General features: G+C 44.4%; 1 protein-coding gene across 1 annotated transcript in view; it reads left to right on the top strand.

Annotated features, from left to right (window-relative positions):
- The window catches only part of GPR158 (G protein-coupled receptor 158), a 198,622-nt gene that overhangs the window by 103,839 nt on the left and 74,600 nt on the right, over positions 1-20,183 (top strand). The window contains exon 4 of the mRNA XM_038755749.1: positions 6,384-6,601. Coding sequence (XP_038611677.1) covers positions 6,384-6,601 — 218 coding nt within the window. The remainder of the gene's footprint in view (positions 1-6,383; positions 6,602-20,183) is intronic.

The following is a 20,183-nucleotide window of genomic DNA, read 5'->3' as shown; positions in this document are numbered from 1 at the left end:
GGGCACCTTCCCATGCATGCAAGAGGTTTTTCCGATAAGACACCTTATCCAAAATTAACTTGCCTTGCTGGACATTCCCTAAATCTCTAACAGTGTTCTAGCCTAGTGACTAACAAAAATAACAATAATGGCATTTGTTTAGCACTTACTAGGTGCCAAGCACTGGGGTAGATACAATGCAATCAGGTCAGGCCCAGTCCCTGTCCCACATGGGGCTCACAATCTTTGAATATTGGTTGGGGAGTGGTCTGGAGACAAACACATCAGGAGCAATGAAACATTAAAAGAACGTAATGATGATGGCAATTGCAATAATAATGATATTTGTTTAGTGCTTACTATGTGCCAGGCACTGTACTAAGCACTGGGGTGGAGATAAGCAGCTCAGATTGGACACACTCCCTGCCCCACATGGGACTCACAGTCTTGATCCCCATTTTACTGATGAGATAGCTGAGGCACAGAGAAGTGAAGTGACTTGCCCAAGGTCCCACAGCAGGTAAGTGGCAGAGCTGGGATTAGAACCCATGACCTTCTAACTCCCAGGCCCGTGCTTTCTCCACTTCACCATGCTGCTTCCCAGGACAAATACAACTACACAAAGAATATCTTTGAAAACAGGCAACCGTGAATGCGTGTGTATGTGTGTGCGCGCTCATCCATGCACTTGTGCTGAAGATCGGTATTTGTCAACATCTCTGGTTTTCCTTGTTCTCTTAGAGTAATAATTCTTGGTACTTGGTTGTGGTAGTTGAACCATAAAAGCACCAAGGGACAGATCCTCTTCTCTTATCATCTAGGAAAGAGTGGAGCTGATATATTGCTCTGATGAAGTGGCTTTATAACTGAAGCAGAGTGATCAATTGATGCCCTGGCCCTCACCGCTCCGCTCAGATAATGAAAGGCCTTTGTGTTCCAGACACAGTGCAGAAGTTGATGCTTGTTGGTGTATCTAGATTGGTGAGAAGGAGGCGAACAAGGGAGGCTGACTGCCTTTCCGGAGTCAACACGGTGGGAAAGCAGCAGCATCTCGGTTTGAGAGACTCTACTTGACTGAGTAGAGAAGGGTTCACAGCACATGGGATGAGTTAAAAAGTAGCTGGGGCTGACGGGTGAAAAGATGGGGGTGGTGGAGAGGTTAGGGGAGAATGAAGTATGCCAGTGGAAGGTAGAAGCTGTGTGGCCTAGTGGACAGAGCACAGGCCTGGCAGTTAGAGGACCTGGGTTGTAATCCCAGCTCTGCCACTTCTCTGCTTCGAGAATTTGGGCAAGTCGTTTCACTTCTTTGTTCCACATCTGTACGTGCGGAACATGTACGTGTTCATCCTCCTTGTTGCAGCCACACTTGCACCCGTAGATGAATTTTACCACTAGCAGCACCTCCTTTAAACATGTAGGCTAACTACCTATCTGTGTATTGCTCCTGAGTAGCAGTTTTGGCTGAACAAACCAGTAGTTTATTTCCCAGTGGGGTCTGTCATCAGATTTCCCCCCGTAGACTGTGAGCCTTCCGGGGGTCAGGGACAATATCTGAATTAATAAACTTGTAACTTTCCCCAGGACTGACTGCAGGGCTTCACACACTGAAAATGCTTAGCATATGTCAAAAATAATAACCCTAACTATAACAGTAATGCTACCAAAGCAATGCCTAGGCAGTAGTCACAACCACTCTGAGCCCAGCCTGTCTGACACTCATAAACCAAACTGGACCCTCTCCCCTATCAAGCCACGGCACATTTGGAGAGAGAATGTGGAGGGAGAATGAAACTGGCGGGATTGAATTCCACCTCATTGGCTAGCTGAGAATTTGTGTTTCCAGGCAGGAAATTATTCAGGAGCAGCTTTGGGAAATGGCAGGAGGCCATTACAGAAGGAAAGTGGCAGACATATGGTAGGCTCCAAGGAGAGCACACTGATCACACAGGTTTTGAAGTTGGAGGGGACTTTTTAAGAGCAATTCAACTACTGATGAGGAGAGCCTGAGTCAGAACACTCCCCCCGCCACCCAGTCGCGGAGACAGGGCCCAGCAGGGTACTAAGTGTGAAGAGGCTGCTAGCCCAAGCCCATCTTGCCTCCAGCTCTAGCTCCAGCCAAAACCCAGGGTTACTTCTGAGCCAACACACCCTTGCCCCTTCTTTTTTATCTTCAATCCATGACCTTCTTCCTGCTACTAAAAAAACCAGCTACACACTGACATGAAGCCTTCCCAGATTAAGCCTCCTCATCCTATCCATGTTAACTTGATGAAGCAGCCTGGCCCAGTGGAAATAGCTTGGTCTGGCAGTCAAAGGACCAGGGTTAAGATCCTGTCTCTGCTGCTTGCCTGCTGTGTGACCTTGGGGAAGTGACCTAACCTTTCTGTGCCTCAATTTCCTCAGCTGTATAATGGGGATTAAATAAATACCTGTTCTCCCTCCCCAGTAGACTATGGGACAGGGACTGTGGCTAATCTAATTGTATTGCATCTACCGCAGCCTTAGCGCAGAGTAAATGATTAATAAATTCCATTATTATTAACTACTCTAGTTGACTCTAAATATATAAATACTTTTATAATATACTTTCATAATATGTATTATGAAATATTATTATAATATATATTATGAAAGTAAAGCATTCAAAGAATCAATCAATGAATCGACCACATCTATAGAGTGCCTATTGTGTGCTGAGCACTGTACTAACCGATAGACACAGGGTGTCTTTATATACAGATACAAACATATATATACATACATACATATATATATACACATGGTTCTATCCCCAGACTTGACCTAGTGACATGTGGACTCTTGTGACTGCCAGTGGGATAGGTATCTATTCAGGAAATGCCCCAAGGATGATACATACACAGGGAGTGTAATCACATCTTCTGTCTATCAGTTATTACAGTGCTCAGCATACAGTAAGCACTCAATAAATGTAGTCAATCGATTGATTCTTTGAACTCTTTACTTTCCATGCCTCTAGCAGGGTTAGCGGTTATCCAATAACAGCAGCTTCCCGTCTTTCATCATTAGATCAGAAATTCTAGGAGGGCAAGGACTGTGTTTTGATGCTTCCTACGGAATTGCCAGTAGGGCTTATTTTAGTACTTTGATTAGAACCGGAACTCAGTAAAAAAGCTGTTTTCTTGCTGATGTACTCTTGCGTAGTTATTTTACTCATTCCGTGAACTCTTTGGAGCCTCAGAGTCGAGACGGAGATGTGAGAGGCAGGCACTATGGATATTGAGCTTTGTCTAGCTGATGTTTTTTCATGATAATGAATGTTGGGAAACTGCATCCAAGTAGAAATAGGTCATTCTCCGTTATGTAAAGGGCTGACGTTGTCAGCTATAATAGTTGGAGTTGGTGTCGAGGGGGAAAAGTTCAGGCAGTTGGAGGGTTGGTGGTACAGTTAGAAGAAACCGCCTTTGTTTGGGTGCATTAATATTATGCTAAATGTCATGAAGGCTGGGGAATTATCTCTGGAACACATTCTCCAAAAGTTTGGCTTGATAAAGCATAGCAGGAGAGGTCACAGGGCTTGAAAGCCCTGCCAAGTGCTGGTCTCAGATGGTCAAGAGCTGCTGGCAAGGCCCAAATTCTACCTCTGATAATAAGCAGGGAAACACCTGGCAGGGAACATACTGCAGTACAGTTCTGCTCTCAGGCCTGACCTACTGACACATGGGATCTTGTAATTGCCATTGGGAGAGGTATCTGTTCAGGAAATGTCCCAAGAATGATACAAACACAAGAAGTCAATATGCTGTTTGTCAGCAGATGATGCCGAGGCAGTCAGGTTCATGATTTGTGAAACTCAGGAGGAAATGGCTGCCCAAGAGACTGACCAAACTGAGAATGAGTCCCCAACTTTGCCCAGAACCAATTAAGAATGTTTTGTTGGGTTTTTTTTTAGGAAGAAAGGCCTTTTCCCTTCCTAAAAAAAGAATGAGTGTTCAACTGTTCATGTGCTGGATCTCTCTGAACTCTTAATGGCTGCCTTTTTATGGTATTTGTTAAGTGCTTAATCTGTATTAAGCTCTGGGGTAGATAATGATAATAATAATGATGGTGTTTGTTAAGCGCTTACTGTGTGCTGAGCACTGTTATAAGCAAGATAATCAGGTTGGACACAGTCACTGAACCACATGGGTTTCACAGTCTAAATCAGAGGGAAGAGGAATTAATCCCCATGCTTAGAACAGTGCTTTGCACATAGTAAGTGCTTAATAAATGCCATCATTATTATTATTATTATAAGTGATTTGCCAATGTCACACAGCAGACAAGTGGTAGAATTGGGATTGGAACCCAGGTCCTCTAGCTCCCAGGCCCATGTGGGACAGGGACTTTGACCAGATTAACTGGCATCTACCCCAGCACTTAAAGCAGTGCTTAGCACATAGTAAGTGCTTAACTACCAAAAAAATCAAACAGTAGTATTTGAGTGCTTGAAGAGTACAAAGCAATAGAAAAGGTAGACACCATCCCGGCCCACAAGGCATTGGCTGGCATTATGTTAACAAATAATAAGAGTGTTCCTTGTTAATTGCTTACTATGTGTCAAGTATTGTGCTAAGCACTGGGTCAGATACAAGATAATAAGGTCAGACACGGTCCCTGTCCCTCACTGGGTTCATAGACAATTCTAAAATCCTGTAGTTATCCTCCTTTCTGCAAATACCAGTTATTCAGAGTGTGTTAATTCCCTCTGTACTGTTTGTACTTGGCAATATCCCGCAACAAGGAGGAGGCACCTCCTGGGCACTTGGTTTGTGGCAGAAGTTGGTGAAGCAGGTCAGAATAGTCCCAGCTGAGCACACTAGCACTGGCCGCTGATGCTCTGGAGCCGTATTTAGCTCTGTTTCCTCCTTTGGCCGTTCATCATCACAGTGATGCTGTTCAGAAAGTATTTCCATTGGTTCAAAAATGGGAGGGGGATGAAGAAGGGGTCTCCAGGCTCATTTAACCTACCGGGTTGTCATGGGCCAACAGCTCCGCTCCTGGGTCAGGAACTTCCTTGATAGAGCCCCCATAGGGGTAATGGGTTGGGGGGGCAAATAATAATAGCAATAATGGTGGAATTTGTTAAGCACTTACTATGTGCCAGGCACTATGTGCCACTATGTGCCACTTACTGTGTGCCAGGCACTGTTCTAAGCCCTGGAGTGGATACAGCAAATCAGGTTGGGCACGGTCCCTGCCCCACATGGGCTCACAGTCTTCATCCCCATTTTACAGATGTGGTAACTGAGGCACAGAGAAGTGAAGTGACTTGCCCAAGGTCACACAGCAGACAAGTGGCAAAGCTGGGACCTAGGTCCTTCTGACTCCCAGGCTTCTCTAGCCACTAGACAATACTGCTTCTAAGCAAGGTGGGGCAGGGGGAAGGGTGAGGTATACCCCACTTCCACATCAGCACACTTTGGGGAGGGACTCACTACAGAGTGAGTGAGTGGCTCTGTAGTGAGTCCGAGTCACAAAACAAAACCTGTCTCTATCCCCTGCAAATAGCTGAACTGATATTCTGATATCCATTTTAAAGATTCCAAACCTGCATAAGGCTCAACCCAATGAGGACCAGCTAGGTGCCAACTTGCACTTCCCAAGCGCTTAGTACAGTGCTCTGCACACAGTGAGTGCTCAATAAATACGACTGAATGAATAGGAGCAGTCATTAAATCTCAGTTTAAGGAGCTTCCAGCCCAAGAAGGTTCAAGTCCTAGCTTAGAGGTCTGGCCTTCTATAGTTGGAGGAAGGTTAGCTGACAGTAGGCTGTAGTGTGGAGTGCTGTCTGAGTGAATAAAGTGGGAAATTGCATGTTTGGGCAAAGAGCGTAGATGGTGCCTTGGGTAATGGATACCATCATCAGGCAATAGCCTATTGAACGACTGGTGATTAAGTATCATTTTATCCAATTTCCAGCTAATGAACTTGGGGAGATGCTGTCTGTGCTGAATTAAAGAGCAATCAAAGCTTAAAGAGCAATCAGAGCATCAGCTCAGAACATGTGCCGTGGGTCCAGGAGCTTTAACGGGGTTGAATGCCTGTGCCCAGGGTATAGGAGAAGTTTCCTTCCTTTCCCTTTCTCTCCTACTGGGTTGCCATCTTGCAACTTCATTTCCGTTGGAGTCAGCTTGGAAAATGATCCGACTCCAGAAGGAGGAAGAGTTTGCGGGATTGTTTTTGGGGTCTGAATAAAGTACTGTAATGCGATTCTCCAGCAAGAAAACTGAGTCGAAGCACCATTCCGGGTTTCTGTCCATGGAGTCCAATCAATTAATCAATCAATCAGTCAGTCATTGGGATGGGAGTTGTATCTGCTTCTGAGAGGAGGAGATGCCATTGGCTGAATTGCTTCATGGGTGCGTTTTGTTGTCCTTTTCCAGAAAAAGGCCCCGATCATCCTTTTTCAGGGGGAGAGATGACCGAGGAAATCTACATGTGTTTGCCCTGCAGAGAGGGCTGTACTTTCTGCACCGATGACACCCCCTGCTACGCCCCAGAAGACAAGTACCTGCGGCTTGCGATCATCTCGTTCCAAGCCCTGTGTATGCTGCTGGACTTCGTGAGCATGCTGGTCGTCTACCATTTTCGAAAGGCAAAGGTAAACCTGGCCTCAATGGGGGAAGTCTTCCATGACTGCTGAATTATAGGAGTGCTTTCTAAAAACTGTGGGCTTTCAGAATCCCCCCGTCCCGTTGCTTCCTGACCAAACACAGTGAACCTGATTGTCCTCATGATATGGGACTCAAGGTTAAGGTGGATCTTTATTCCTTCAGCAGCTGGTCAGGAATGCAGTTAATGCTGCGAAACCGCAGTGGAGAACTTTCTCTTTCTATGGCTTCACATAATCCCTGCTTGTGAAAGAACCCTTAGAAGCTGCTATAACCTTTTCTGGTCCAGAGGAAATCATAGGTCCTCTGAAGCAAAAACTCTTATCCTGGTGATGTCTACAGATGCCTCACTTTTGAGCTAGTCCTTTGGCAGGTGTACCATGTTCTGCTCCCGTTAACATGGATTTTGTAAAGCATTAGGGTATTGTTCTTCAAAGGGTCAGTTTTACCCGAGAGTTTCACATGTGTCTGAAACTAGGCTTTGTCCCCTAATGCCTAAACTTGGAGTCCCAGACAATTAGCAGCCATTTGTCATTCCTGTCAGCAGTAGAAACAGTGCGGCTTAGTGGGAAGAGCTAGTGGACTTGGTAGTCAGAGGACCTGGGTTCGGATAATAATAATGATGGAATTTGTTAAGCACTTACTATGTGCAAAGCGCTGTTCTAAGTGGTGGGGGGATACAAGGTGATCAGATTGTCCCACGTGGGGCTCACAGTCTTAATCCCCATTTTACAGATGAGGTAATTGAGGGCACAGAGAAGTTAAGTGACTTGCCCAGTGTCACACAGCAGACATGTGGCGGAGCCTGGATTCGAACCCATGACCTCTGACTCCAAAGCCACTGAGCCACGCTGCTTCTCTACCGACTCCACCACTTGCCTGCTGTGCAACCTTGGGCAATTCACTTAGCTCTCCTGCACCTACATTTCCTCAACTATAAAATAGGGATTAAATACGTTATCTCTCTCCCTTTTAGACTGTGAGCCCAGTGTGGGACAGGGACTGTGTCTGAACTGATTGATTCTTTCCTAGCACTTAGCATAGTGCTCAGTACACAATAAGTGCTTAGTAAATGTCACAATTGTTACTATTATTAGAGCTTCTGCTGACTCTTCAGAGAGTTTCACCTGGAAAGAAATCTAGGCTGAGTGAAAATTAAAAACAGGTTCCAAGCCAGCTAGGAGGTGAAAACAAACCAGATGCTCTTTATTCTATTGACAGTTCATTGACTTTCCCTTCTTGTCCAGTGGGCAACAAGATGAATATTAGATTTTCCAGACCTAATAAAGAGCACAAAAGAAAGTGCTGGGGAAAATGCCTTCACTTGCAATTGTTTTGATATTTAAGAAAAGTCTATTCCTGATACAGTAAGTAGAAGTAGTAAAGTGATTTCCCAAACATCATTCTCTGAATCTTCACCTCTGGTTCATTCAAAAGCTTTTCAAAATGTCCATTTGTCATTAGTGATGGTGTTTGCGTTTAAGGGAGGGGATCTCCGGCCTGGGAGTCAGGAGACCTGACCCATTTGGGCTACACTGCCAACTTCCCCAAATGCCTCTGGACATATCTGTGAATCCAAATGAGCCTTGGTCCCCATCTTACAGAAAGGCACCTTCACTGCTGTTGGCTTTATGATTCCCAGAGGTGGGCTGAGAATGAATTCTAGGATGAGATCAAGTTTCCCAGGTTCTTAGGTACTTCCTGGTGGTTCCACGTTGCATAGAGTCTTCCAACAGCAGGAATAAATAACTACCGTGGGGCCCTAATGGGATCACTTGTCAGTGATAGAAATAAAAATAATGGACATTTTATCAACTCCCCAGCCCAGGCTTAAAATAGGGGCCTGGATCCTGCAGACAAAGCGCTGGACCTGGCTTCTAACCCCGGCTCTTCCACTTGTTTGTTTTGTGTTTGACGCTGGGGAAGTCACTTCACTTCTGTGCCTCAGATCCCTCATCTGTAAAATGGGGATTGAGATTGTGAGCCCCACATAGAACAGGGACCGTGTCCAACTCAATTTGCTTGAATCCACCCCAGTGCTTAGTACAGTGCCTGGCAGAAAGCAAGCACTTAACAAAAACCATTATTATTATTATTATTAAGTTACTTCACTTCTCTGTGCCTTAATTCCTTCTTCGCTAAAATGGGGATTGAGACACTGAGCCCCATACTGGACAGGCACTGCGTCCAACCTGATTAGCTTGTATGTACCCAGCACTTAGTACAGCACCTAGCACATAGTAAGGATTTAACAAATATCAAAACAACAACAAATAAATGAGGATAGGCAAGTTTGCTTCTCATATTAGTCTTTTCAGCCACAGCCGTCTCATTTTTCAGCTCTTCGGTGTTAAAGTCCTGGTTGGGAAACTGCAGAAACTCGGGAAAATGGGGAAGAAGGAAAGAAGGGGTAAAGGAGGTGGAGAGGTGGGATAACAGGGAAAATTCCTCATTAATTCTGAGGCAGGAGGCAGGAGCAGTGGGGCCGTGGAGTTGGTGAGAGGGATGAGGGCTCTGAATAACCTCCCCACATCCCTTCTATTTTCCCTCCCTAGGAATTTCCTTTTCCATATTTTGATATTGAACGGGCACCGGTTATTCATTTTTCAGCTTTTCACTGTACCATTAATAAAGGTCGCAGGTCTCTGCTCTGTTCTATTCTTGCAGCAGAGTGACTTAGGCAGTCCTCACAGATAGAGTTATCTTTCAGTTTGGAAAATTATAAGTGCTCATTCGCTATGCCCTGGTGGATCATTTCTCAACGAGGGGATTGTAGATTTTTATATATGTCAGCTTTACCTCCCCAACTCTGTGTCTCTGACAGCTTAGAGGAAGGGGGATAAACCAATGATCGCATATGGAAATATATTGAAATTTTCTCACAGTTCCTTCTCACACTCTCCCCACACCCCAACACCCACTGACAAATGGAAAGGCCCAATCTGTTGTGTCAGATCTATTTTGAGAAAAGAAAAGAAAAATCCGTCTTCACGACGCCCACAATGGCAGAGGCACAGACTTCCAGCCTTAATTCCAACCGCTGTGAGACCCTCTAGGCAAGGTTTGTGGGGCCGATAATCTGTTCCTTGTGTGGCCTTATTTAGTTCAATCGTTTGAGGAAAGAAGAGTCTAACTTCCTTGTAGGTAACCTAAACTGGCTGTAAACAAAGTGGAGGACATTTTTTTGTGGTGGGAGAAGCTTTGTAGTGAGTATTCTGGAGGCCTGGAATCTAGGTCTTATTCTGTGTCTTTTTGGCTCTCAAATTTAAACCAGCACACTTGACTTCCTTCTAGCTCACTTCCCTCCTCTGTCAGAAGTCGTCAGAGCAGCTTCCTCCCTCTCTCCCAGAAAGAGGCCATATGTTAAAAAAACCCACTTTTTCCCTGCTTGGACAATGGCATCATCATCACCATAAATAGCATTTATTGAGCACTTACCGTGGGCAGAGCATTGAACTAAGCACTTGGGAGAGTACTGTGTGACCTTGTGCAAGTCACTGAACTTCTCCATACCTAAGATCCCTCAACTGCAAAACGGAGATTCAGTACTTGTTCTTTCTCCTACTTGAACTATGAGTTCTATGTGGGACCTGATTTTCTTGTTTCTACCGCAGCGCTTAGTTCAGTGCTTGGCACATAGTAAATGTTTAACAAATACCACAATTATTATATTATTATTGTTAGCAACACCTACGTCCCTCAAGCTCAATGCGTGTCTTCTCTGAATCCAGATGTCCCATCATAATAGAGTGTAGCCGCTTAATTTAAGTATTTTTAAAGTGCCTCCTGTGGGCCAGGCACTGTGCTAAGCAGAACCAAGATAATCAGGTCAGTCAGACACAGTCCTTGTCCCAAGGAAGCTTTCAAAGCAGTAAAGTTACTAGCTTATTGAGTCTTTATCAGCTGGTTGAATTTGAATCTTTTGGGCCTTATCTCCTTAAACAGTTATGAGTACTGCCCTTATCCCATTTCACTGATCCCAAGCCTCCTGTGTTTCTTCCAACCTGTGGGCTGTCTGTAAGCTAAGATCCCCTTGAAATGGGTCAAAGTCCCTGCTGCCCTTCAGTCATTCAAGTCCCAGGGAAATGGATGGTTGGAGAGGGGCCAGACGAGAAAGCAAAAAATAGAAAAAGATGACTTAGGAATACCTAATGCGGGACAGATTGCACAAAGTTAAAAGCAGTTTTACTAACGCTTCTAGAGAACACGTACAAAGCCATATTAATAACGAATGGAAATAACTCAACTTAATCAGATGAAGGTATTTTTAGAAGTGCTCACTGCATATATTATTCTCCTGGCACTACTCTGAATTTCATTTCTGTGTGGCCTGATTGTGGGAGTGTTCAGCAGAGAGGGGTGTTCAGGGATTGGTTTCCCAACCCAGAGTTCACAGCCGACCCCAGGCTGACTCTGTACTTCAACCTCAAGTTTAAACCCGTGGGAATTCATGCTACTTTGGGGTGGGGCCGTCTGCAGGAGCTCTCAAAGAGCAGGGTCTTGTCTCAGTCATTTCAGTTCTCTACTGTCATTGGGGGAAATGTGTCCATCTGCCAAAAAACACTCAATGGAGAACTCTAGAAGGCTGAAAGAAAATTAACCTCTGGATAAAACAGCAGCTATTTTAAATTTATAATATGCTGGTAATTAAGTATTTTGAAATAATTTCCAAGGATTTTTTGCAGCAAGTATGAAGACATTTCTGTTTGCTGTTTGTGAGATAGTATTGCATTATTTCTAACATTCACTTAATCATTTTATGTGTTCACGTGGCTTATTTTCGATACAAAATTTGGAAGCCAGGAGACACTGAAAAACTCTGGTTCTGAAAATAGCTTTTACCTGGTCCTATTAGAACACAAAGTTATAAAAAAAATGTCATTTTTTGATCTTACAAACAGTCCATCTACCTTGGACAGGGGCAGGAAGGTCCTTGGTGGAATCATACATTGGTTGTTCCCTTGATATCAATAGCCAAGGTTAGAGGTGGACCATTTCACAAGCTATTTCTTCCACAACCCCATCTTTTTCCTCTAGTATCCCATTATGGATCTCTCATCCATGAATTTAGGCGAACTCTTATTCAACCTGCTAGGTACTTACCTTTTTTTTGTTTACAGTATTTGTTAAGGGTTTACTATGTGCTGGGCACTGTAATAATAATAAGAATAATGGTATTTGTTAAGCGCTTACTATGTGCAAAGCACTGTTCTATGTGCAAAGCACTGTTCTGTGTGCAGAGCACACAGGCTAATCACTTTGGATACATAGTCCATGTCCCACTTGGTCTCATAGTCTTAATCCCCATATTACAGATGAGGTAACTGAGGCACAGAGAAGTTAAGTAACATGCACAGGGTCATACAGCATATAAGTGGCACAGCCAGGATTGGAACCCTGGTCCTTCTGACTCCCAGGGCCCTGCTCTAACCCTTAAGCAACGCTGCTTCTCTACTATGTGCCTAACTTCCTAAAGTAACAAATTCCATTTGCTTTCCATGCGTTGGGTGAAGAAGAGTTTTGTTTATTTTGTACGTTTGAACCCATCACCTTCAGCAGCATGGCATAGTGGTTAGAGCACTGGGCCTGGGAATCAAAAGGTCATGGCTTCTAATTCCCAGCTCTGCCACTTATCTGCTGTGGGACCTTGGGCAAATCACTTAACTTCTCTGTGCCTCATCTACCTCATCTGTAAAATGGGGAGCAAGACTGTGAGCCCCAGGTGAGACAGGGACTGTGTCCAACCCAATTTGCTTGTATCCACCCCTGCGCTTAGTACAGTGCCTGACATGTAATAATAATAATAATGATGGTATTTGTTAAGCGCTTACTATGTGCCAATTAAAATTAAATTCAGGGTTCATTGGGTATCCCTCGTCCTGGTAATGTGAGGTTTGGCAGTCAATACTCCTTCATTCATGCTCCATACCCTTCATGATTTGGTAAGCTTGAGTATGGTCCTCTATGAACCAGCTCTATTCTGTTCATACTAAAGTCTTTGTCTTTGTCTGTCCATACTTTGTCTTTCCAAACAGGAGAGTCCTAATCTTTTCAGCTTGTCTTAAAATGAATACCTTTCCATCCACCAGTTCATTATGCTTGACCTTTCTGGACCTGTTCCAGCTCTTTTCTGTCCATACTTAAGTGAGGTGACCAGAGTCAGTAGGAAGATCATAGGGCGTTTTGAATAGTGACAAACTAATGATTTGCGAAAAACCTCTGATTTTTGTTTCATTTTTCAAGCCCTCTGTGATGATCCATGTATTCTTGTTGCATTTAGCGCTTTGCAGTTAACTGAGAAACTGAAAATGAGTGATGGTGACTTAAAAAATGTGAACCCAGTTTCTGCTTCGATTATTTTTAGCAACTATTTGTATTTTGCTTTCTGAAATTAGTTTTTGACAGGCAAGGGGGAAGTCAGCAGTGTTCATTTATTGGTTTGAAATGAGATTTTTAATACAGTGTGAACACAATTTTGCTTATTAATTGCTGTAAAATTAGGTGATGAGATTTTAACCTTCACTAGCAGGTGGTAAATGGGAACATCATTATGTTTCACTATTGGGTTTGTTATTTGCTTAATATTTTGATGAAATGAATGCAGTATCATTTTTCTGCGGCATTAGTAGTAACAGTAAATAAGTCTTACTATGTTCAAGGCACTATGTTAAGGACTGGGGTAGATACAAGTTCCACATGGAACTCAGAATATTAAAAGGTAAGGACAGCAAGTATCCTCTTCTCATTTTACAGTGGAGGAAACTGAGGCTTATTCCCTCACAGCAGGCCACTGGCAGAGCTGGGATCAAAACCCAGGTTTCCTGACTCTCAGTCCCCTGCTCTTTCCATTAGGCCACCCTTCCTCCCATGCCCCTCTGTTTCTCTTCCTCTACTGTTTGTCCAGTCTTCAGTGGGAAGGATGAAAGAGTCCTGTGGGCATTAAAATGCATTGAATTCAGCTGCTTAATGTTTGCAGGGTGGGTAGTGGGGGGAAGATGGGAGTGTTGGTTTTTTTAATGGTATTTGTTAAGCACTTACTATGTGCCAAGCACTGTCCTAAGTACTGAGGGAAACAAGTTAATGAGGTTGGACAGGCTTCAACCAGGGTAATGAGAATAAAAGATGGAAGGGGGACAGCGTTCCCAGGTTAGGAGGGACAGTCACATCCTCCCACCACCCACTCAAGATTTAGCTACCAAGGCAGCAGTCAATTTGTCGTGATCTGTCCCCTGGTGCCTACTTTGACAAATAAGATGGAGAACAGCAGCATGTTCACTAGCTCACAGAGCTGGCTATCGATCAGTTGATCAAGCGTATTTATTGATCTCTCCTCCTATGCTCACTGTACTCAATGCGTGGGAGAGGTCAATAGTACCACAATGCGGCCAGCTTGTCCGGGAACCATCGGAGGCTGGGGCAGTGAGTTGGTCCCTGGAGCTGACCGGGCTCCCGCTGACCCAGCAGTTGAGTCACAGTTCCTGTGGGATCACCTGAGGCAGAGCCAGGATTAGAACCCAGGTTTCCTGGCTCCCAGGCCCCTCATAACGATAATAATAATTGTGGTATTTGTTAAGAGCTTATTATGTGCCAGGCATTGTACTAAGCACTGGGGTGGATAATAGCAAATCAGGTTGGGCGCAGGCCCCGTCCCACCTGGAACTCAAAGTCTTAATCCCCATTTTACAGATGAGGTAACTGAGGCACGAAGAAGTTAAGTGACTTGCCCAAGGTCATATAGCAGACAAAAACTGGGAATAAAACCCAGGTCCTTCTGACTCACTAGGCCATGCTGCTTTTCATGATCTTTCTTCTGGGCCACGCTGCTTCTGTTGGATTATGTTGCCAACACCTTTGCCTTTTCTGCTGGTTTAGCCCAGAAAAGGAATATCCCCATAGCAGAAACCCCCAGCAACATAAACTGTACCCTCACCTCCCAACGGGCATTGACAAAATGTTGGATTTCAGAACAGTGTCGGCAGCACCAAGACTTCTGCCTGAAAGTGAACCAAGTGACAGGTTCCATTACTGGTCTAATGAGGTAGCCTCTTTTCTGATGCATTTGATGGATGATTTCTGTTAGCGGGCCTTCTGCTTGCAACTCACTCTTTCCAATTGGAAGTTAACTGGAGGAGTGGCTTACTCTTTGTGAACAGGAAAATTGAGCTGTGCTAAAACGACCTGTGTGGAGTTTTGTTCCAGAAGAAACAGCCTAACACCTTTCAAGCATCTCTCTGTAAGGGGCAATGTTGGGTGTGGCAGTGTGGGAATTTAAGAGACTTTCATTAACGCTGTTGTCAAACATCCCTGAAGACCATGTTTCCCAAACTGTGTACTAACTCTGAGGGGAATTTGCCCAAGGAGAAAAATACAAAGAATCCTACCCTCAAACAGCTTATAATCAAATGAAAGCGGGAAAAAACCGAGATGAAAATTGAAGTGGAAAAGAGTGCACATGAACAAATGAAAATAAGTTAAAAGAAATAACTGAAAAACACATAACAGTGCTTTGTTGGCACCGAGTAAATAGTATTGATGTTGATTGAGCTGAAGGAAAAGATTGGTGGAGGGAGGTGGGGGTTTAGAGAATCAGCATACTTTTGTCCCCACCAAATCGCTGTTCAGCGTTCCCAGCTTTGGACTCTGAAGCTAAAATTACTGAGAAATTCTGTTTCGTTTCCCCCCTCTTCCCAGTCTCTCTGCCTTAGATTCAGGGGTTGTCAGCTCCAGAATTTTTTTTTCAAGGAAAATAACATTGAAAAAATATTACGGAGATTGTATTCTTTGTGAGAGAAAACATAGTAATTTCAAAATATTTTCAAACATGGCAAAAGGCATACAAGTCTTTAAAAATGAACCCAATGATAAGCTGTACCACACAATTTTAGAAATCCACGAAGTTAATTTTTACTTTTCCCATCCTTATAACAAGCTCTTATCTTGCTTTGAAAGGGCTAAAATGTTTTATTTTCAAAGCACAAGCGCTCAAATACATTAATATCGCAAAAAGACATTGAGGGTTTCGGGAAACATTTTGTCCAAAGAGCTCCGAGTCCTGTGTGACTATTGTTGTTTAATTTTCCCATTTATTTTTTAGATTTATAAGAACACCCCCACCCTCTAAACCCCCGAGGCCCATTAATTTCCCAGTGCCCTCGCTGGGCAGAGATGATTAGTTTCTTCAGTTTCAAATGGAGCAACTGATGGAAACAACGAAACTAGCCTGGAGTGAGTCACTGGTGACTCCTCTCCTTCGAAATGAGCAGCAGTTTTCAAGTGGAATGAATCAAGCTTTTATTGTGACCCTAATGCCTTGGGGTTGGGCTGCCTTTGTGATCGATCATGAGTCTCCCAATTAGTCAATCAATGATATTTATTGAGCATTTACTGTATGCAGAGCACTGTACTAAGCGCTTGGGAGAGGACAACGCAACAATAAGCAGACATTCCCTGCCCACAGCAAGCTCTTTAAGGTTGTTGGCTATTTTTACTAATGCTCCCTTGACTCAAAATATGGTTTGATTACAGACCTGGGAAAAAAATTACCCCAAGCAGGCCTGGCTACTTGATTCCTGTCTGAACAGTGAACCGGGGCCCCTCAACTTGGCCCTGGTTGACCCTGAGGTAGGAGTGTTCAAGGGCAGAGGGTTTCCAATTCCTTCCTCATCTTCTCCAAGGCAGATTCTTTGAAGGACAAAGTTCTTGGTGAGGGCCGGGGGGAAGGTGCGTATGTGTGCATGTGTGCATACATGTACCTGCCGGCACATAGATGCATAAAAAGTTCAGAGTCAATTAACAGAGTGGTAATTCCTTATATGTCTGAGACTAAAGAGAACTGAAACATTTCTCAAAAATTGAATCCCCTTTCAATCTTGTGTATCAATCAGTGGCATCTACTGAGTGCTTACTGTGTGCAGAGCACTGTACTAAATGCTTGGGAGAGTCCAATACAACAGAGTTGGTAGACATATTCCCTGCCCACAAAAGGCTCCATTTCCTTTACTGTCCATCTTGTTTTTATCTGGTGTTAGGTTGCTCCATCAAGACATATTTGGCACTAGTAACTAAAGACTGGGCTCCCCAGGGTCTCTGAATCCCCAGACCCGTGGAGACTCCAGCTGTGTTGATCTGACACAACTTGCCTTCTTCAGCTGGTAGGGGCTTGCCACCCTCACTGTTGGCAAGGAAGAAGTCTCTTTCCAAAAGGAGACAGGTTGAGGGAGGGTCAAATTAAGATAGGTTGATGTGACGGTCACTGATGCACTTAGAGGTAAACTTTTCCTTAGCCGGTTCATTCCTTGATCTCCCAACAATGGAAGTGAGAAAACCATATGAAACTCCCGAGAACCAAAGGGAGAAACAAAAGAGAAAGTCATCTCTGAGAAAAATGGAGCACGGCAGAGAGGCCTACCCACCTACTGTGTGAGAGTCTGGGGTAGCAGCGGGGATGGCTACAGGGACAGGGAAAGGAGAGAGGGTAAGTTGGCCAGAACGGTTTCCTTTGGCACAAACACAGGCAAGCAGTGTTGGCTGGTGGAAAGAATGTGGACCTGGGCCCTTATCTTGCCCCCTCCCCATCCCCGACACACTTGCCTGCTTTGTGACCTTGGGCAAGTCACTTAACTTCTCTGTGCCTCAGTTTCCTCAACTGCAAAATAGGGATTCAGTATCTGTTCCCCCTGCTTCTTGTGGAACTGGGACTGTGTCCCACCTGATTAACTTCTATCTACCCCAGAACTTAGAAGAATGCTCCATATATAGTAAGCACTTAAGGAATACCATAAAAAAGAACAAACAAACAAACAAATGGGAAATGCTTCCCAGAAAGTAAATGAGCAGTTAGCCAAGGACAAACAATGCACAAAGCCAACAGCAGTCCCTCATCAGAGAGAGAAATACAGAACATAAACCAACAGATTCCAACTCACAAGGCTGTTGTAACCAAATAAACAGAGGCCTAAAGACAAACAATAAATAACAAAAAATGAGAGAACTGACAGCTAATCTAGCATTACATACCAGAGTGAATTATATTTTATATAGTCCAGATGTAATTTTGTTCACTCCCGGCCAGATAAATGAGTACAATTTCCATTCCCTGGGTTGATATGGACTCTATAGGGAGGAAACTATTTTCCTGGAGTCAATCAGTCAGTTGTAATTATTGAGTACTTATTGTGTGCAGAGCACTGCACTTAAGGCTGGGGTTTGGGATGGGGATGAAGAGGAGCGGGAGGAGGGGACAGGCTAAGAAAGTATTCTGCATCCTGCCGGTGCTCAGTATATCTGTGTTGATAGTTTGAGGTAGGAACCAGATTAACTGAAAAGAAAACCTTGGATGGCATCAGGAGACCAGGCTTTTATTGCATTAGAAATATCAGCAGATTCAAGAAGAGTCTGGGTAAGTTCAGGTTGGTTCATCATTAGCCAGAAAGGTGGATGTCCAGTAAGTAAGACAAGGTCTATGGTGAAGGAGGGGCAACACAAATGGTCATAGCAGGAGGCTATGACCTCTAGACTCTAAGCTCATTGCGGGCAGGGAATGTGTCTGTTGTTGTTTTGTACTCTCCCAAGCTCTGAGTACAGTGCTCTGCACACAGTAAGTGCTCACTAAATACAAGGGAAAGGAGGGCAGGAACCTCACAGGGGGCCCAGAATTCAGCATAAATCCCTTTCGACTGGCTGACTGGTGGGACCAGGGCCAGGAATATCTTTCGCCTCCAAGATCAGACTTTTAACGCTGCTGAATTTCAAAGCCGGAGGAGGCCAGAGGATTTGGTAGAGGACGATTGCTGCATGAAGCAAGTTACCCATTGCCCAAGAGAAGACAGAGCTTGCCACTGGCATTCTGGCAAGGACATCTCCACCCTCTTCTAAATTCCCAGCAGAAAATTTGTGGTTTCTAGAGGGGAAAATGCAGTGTCGAGGAGACAAATGAAACACAGATATTTCTAAAGTTCACAGTGATCCTGACATTACATCATTTCTGAGGATCGGCTTTAATAAAGTGAAGTCCGTCGCCTCACCCGGATCCCCTGGGCAATTCCAAACTTATTTTGAAGGCCCAGGGAGGGAAGATAATTCAACAAGTCCCTCGTGCCTTTGAATGCCTGCTTCCTTCTGAGATTGGGCACCCAAGCGCAGAAATGCCTTTAAATAGCTTTTCTCTGGCTCTATTTATAGAGCTTTCTGAAATATAAAGTGCCACAGTTCCTGTCAGTTTTGTAACTGGCTGTGAGAACCTTGCTCTTATACTCACTGCCTTTCGACGAGAGCAAAGCGCGGGATCCCGGCTCCCTATTTTCCAGTCGTCGTATGTGTGTGAAATGGATCTGTCTGTCAGAGCGGGATGCAAAGTCTCTTTGAATTCTCTGCCTTCTTTCCGCCCTCCCTGTTTGAATGGGCATCTGTAGAGCCTGCTTTCCAGAGACCCGGGCCTGACTCCAAGCCATACTGCCTCTGGTTCTGACAAAAGCCCATTTCTCTCCGAAACATTTTTCGCATGGTATCAGGAAGCTCACCTTCCATTCAATAACCACCAGATGTGTGGTTACCATCGTTTTAATTAAATAAGCCAGAAACATTCTATTTAATGACTTCATAATTGGCATGTTCAAATCTAATTCCAGCCTATTTGCTCTTTATATTGGGTTACTGTTGAAATGTGCCGGCTGAAAGCAGTTTTGAACGTGTTGGCAATAGGCATTGATTTTGATGGTGCCATTTGAATGTTCAGCGTAGAGAGCAGATGTAGAATTCTACTGCGACAGCTCTTAGATTACTTTTAACCCTTGTTTTGTAAGTCTGTAGCCATAGTTTGAACAGTGCTTGGGTTGGAGCATGATAATGTCACATCTGCAGGAGGCCGAATTACAAAATGTTGTCGCCCCTCTAAAAAAGCCAGAGCTGAGGCTGTTTCTGAGCCTGCCGTGCTGAGGATTAAAAGGTCCTAAAGTAGCTAAAGGATGAGAAGTCCATTTGGTAGCCACACCAACCCCCGCACCAAGGTTGAATTTGTCGAGATGCTGAAGAGCTGAATCGATCGTGCTTGAAGAGGATTATGGTGGGTGTTAAAAGCAAATGAAGCTGTTACTGACAACACTTGAGGTTTGGCTGTTTAAAACTGCTTGCGATGCAAGGGAATATGTGTGAATATGTTCATGGCCAGAAGAGGAGAGGAGTGCGGGTGGGAGAAGTAATTTTCTTGGCATCCGTGATCCCTTCAGTTAGGTAGCTAGTGATAGCAGGGTCACTGGCATTTGCGGCCTGGGCTTGTGGTTCTGTTATTCCTTAGGCATCGTTTAGCATCTGTAGATATTTAGGGATTATGTTTAGGCCCCTCTTCTCTAGCAGTAGGTTACTTTTGAGGCTGTGTCCCTCTGCCCCCTTTCACCTCCTGCCCTCCCCAATCAAGTTCTTTTCCCCCTGGAGGGTGCTGGCTGGCAGAGGAGAGAATTCCTCTGGGGATCCCTGAATTTGGAGGGAGATGGGATGACTCAGGATGCTTGCCTCCCAAGCACTGCACATCTAGGATCTAGAATGGATTCTCCTAGGAAGGAAATGGACACCGTACAC

This window comes from Tachyglossus aculeatus, chromosome 13 (genome assembly GCF_015852505.1).
Source record: "Tachyglossus aculeatus isolate mTacAcu1 chromosome 13, mTacAcu1.pri, whole genome shotgun sequence".
In the NCBI taxonomy this organism is placed as follows: Eukaryota; Metazoa; Chordata; class Mammalia; order Monotremata; family Tachyglossidae; genus Tachyglossus; species Tachyglossus aculeatus.
The sequence above is the reverse complement of the archived record's forward strand: the minus strand, read 5'-3'. Positions and strand labels throughout refer to the sequence as shown.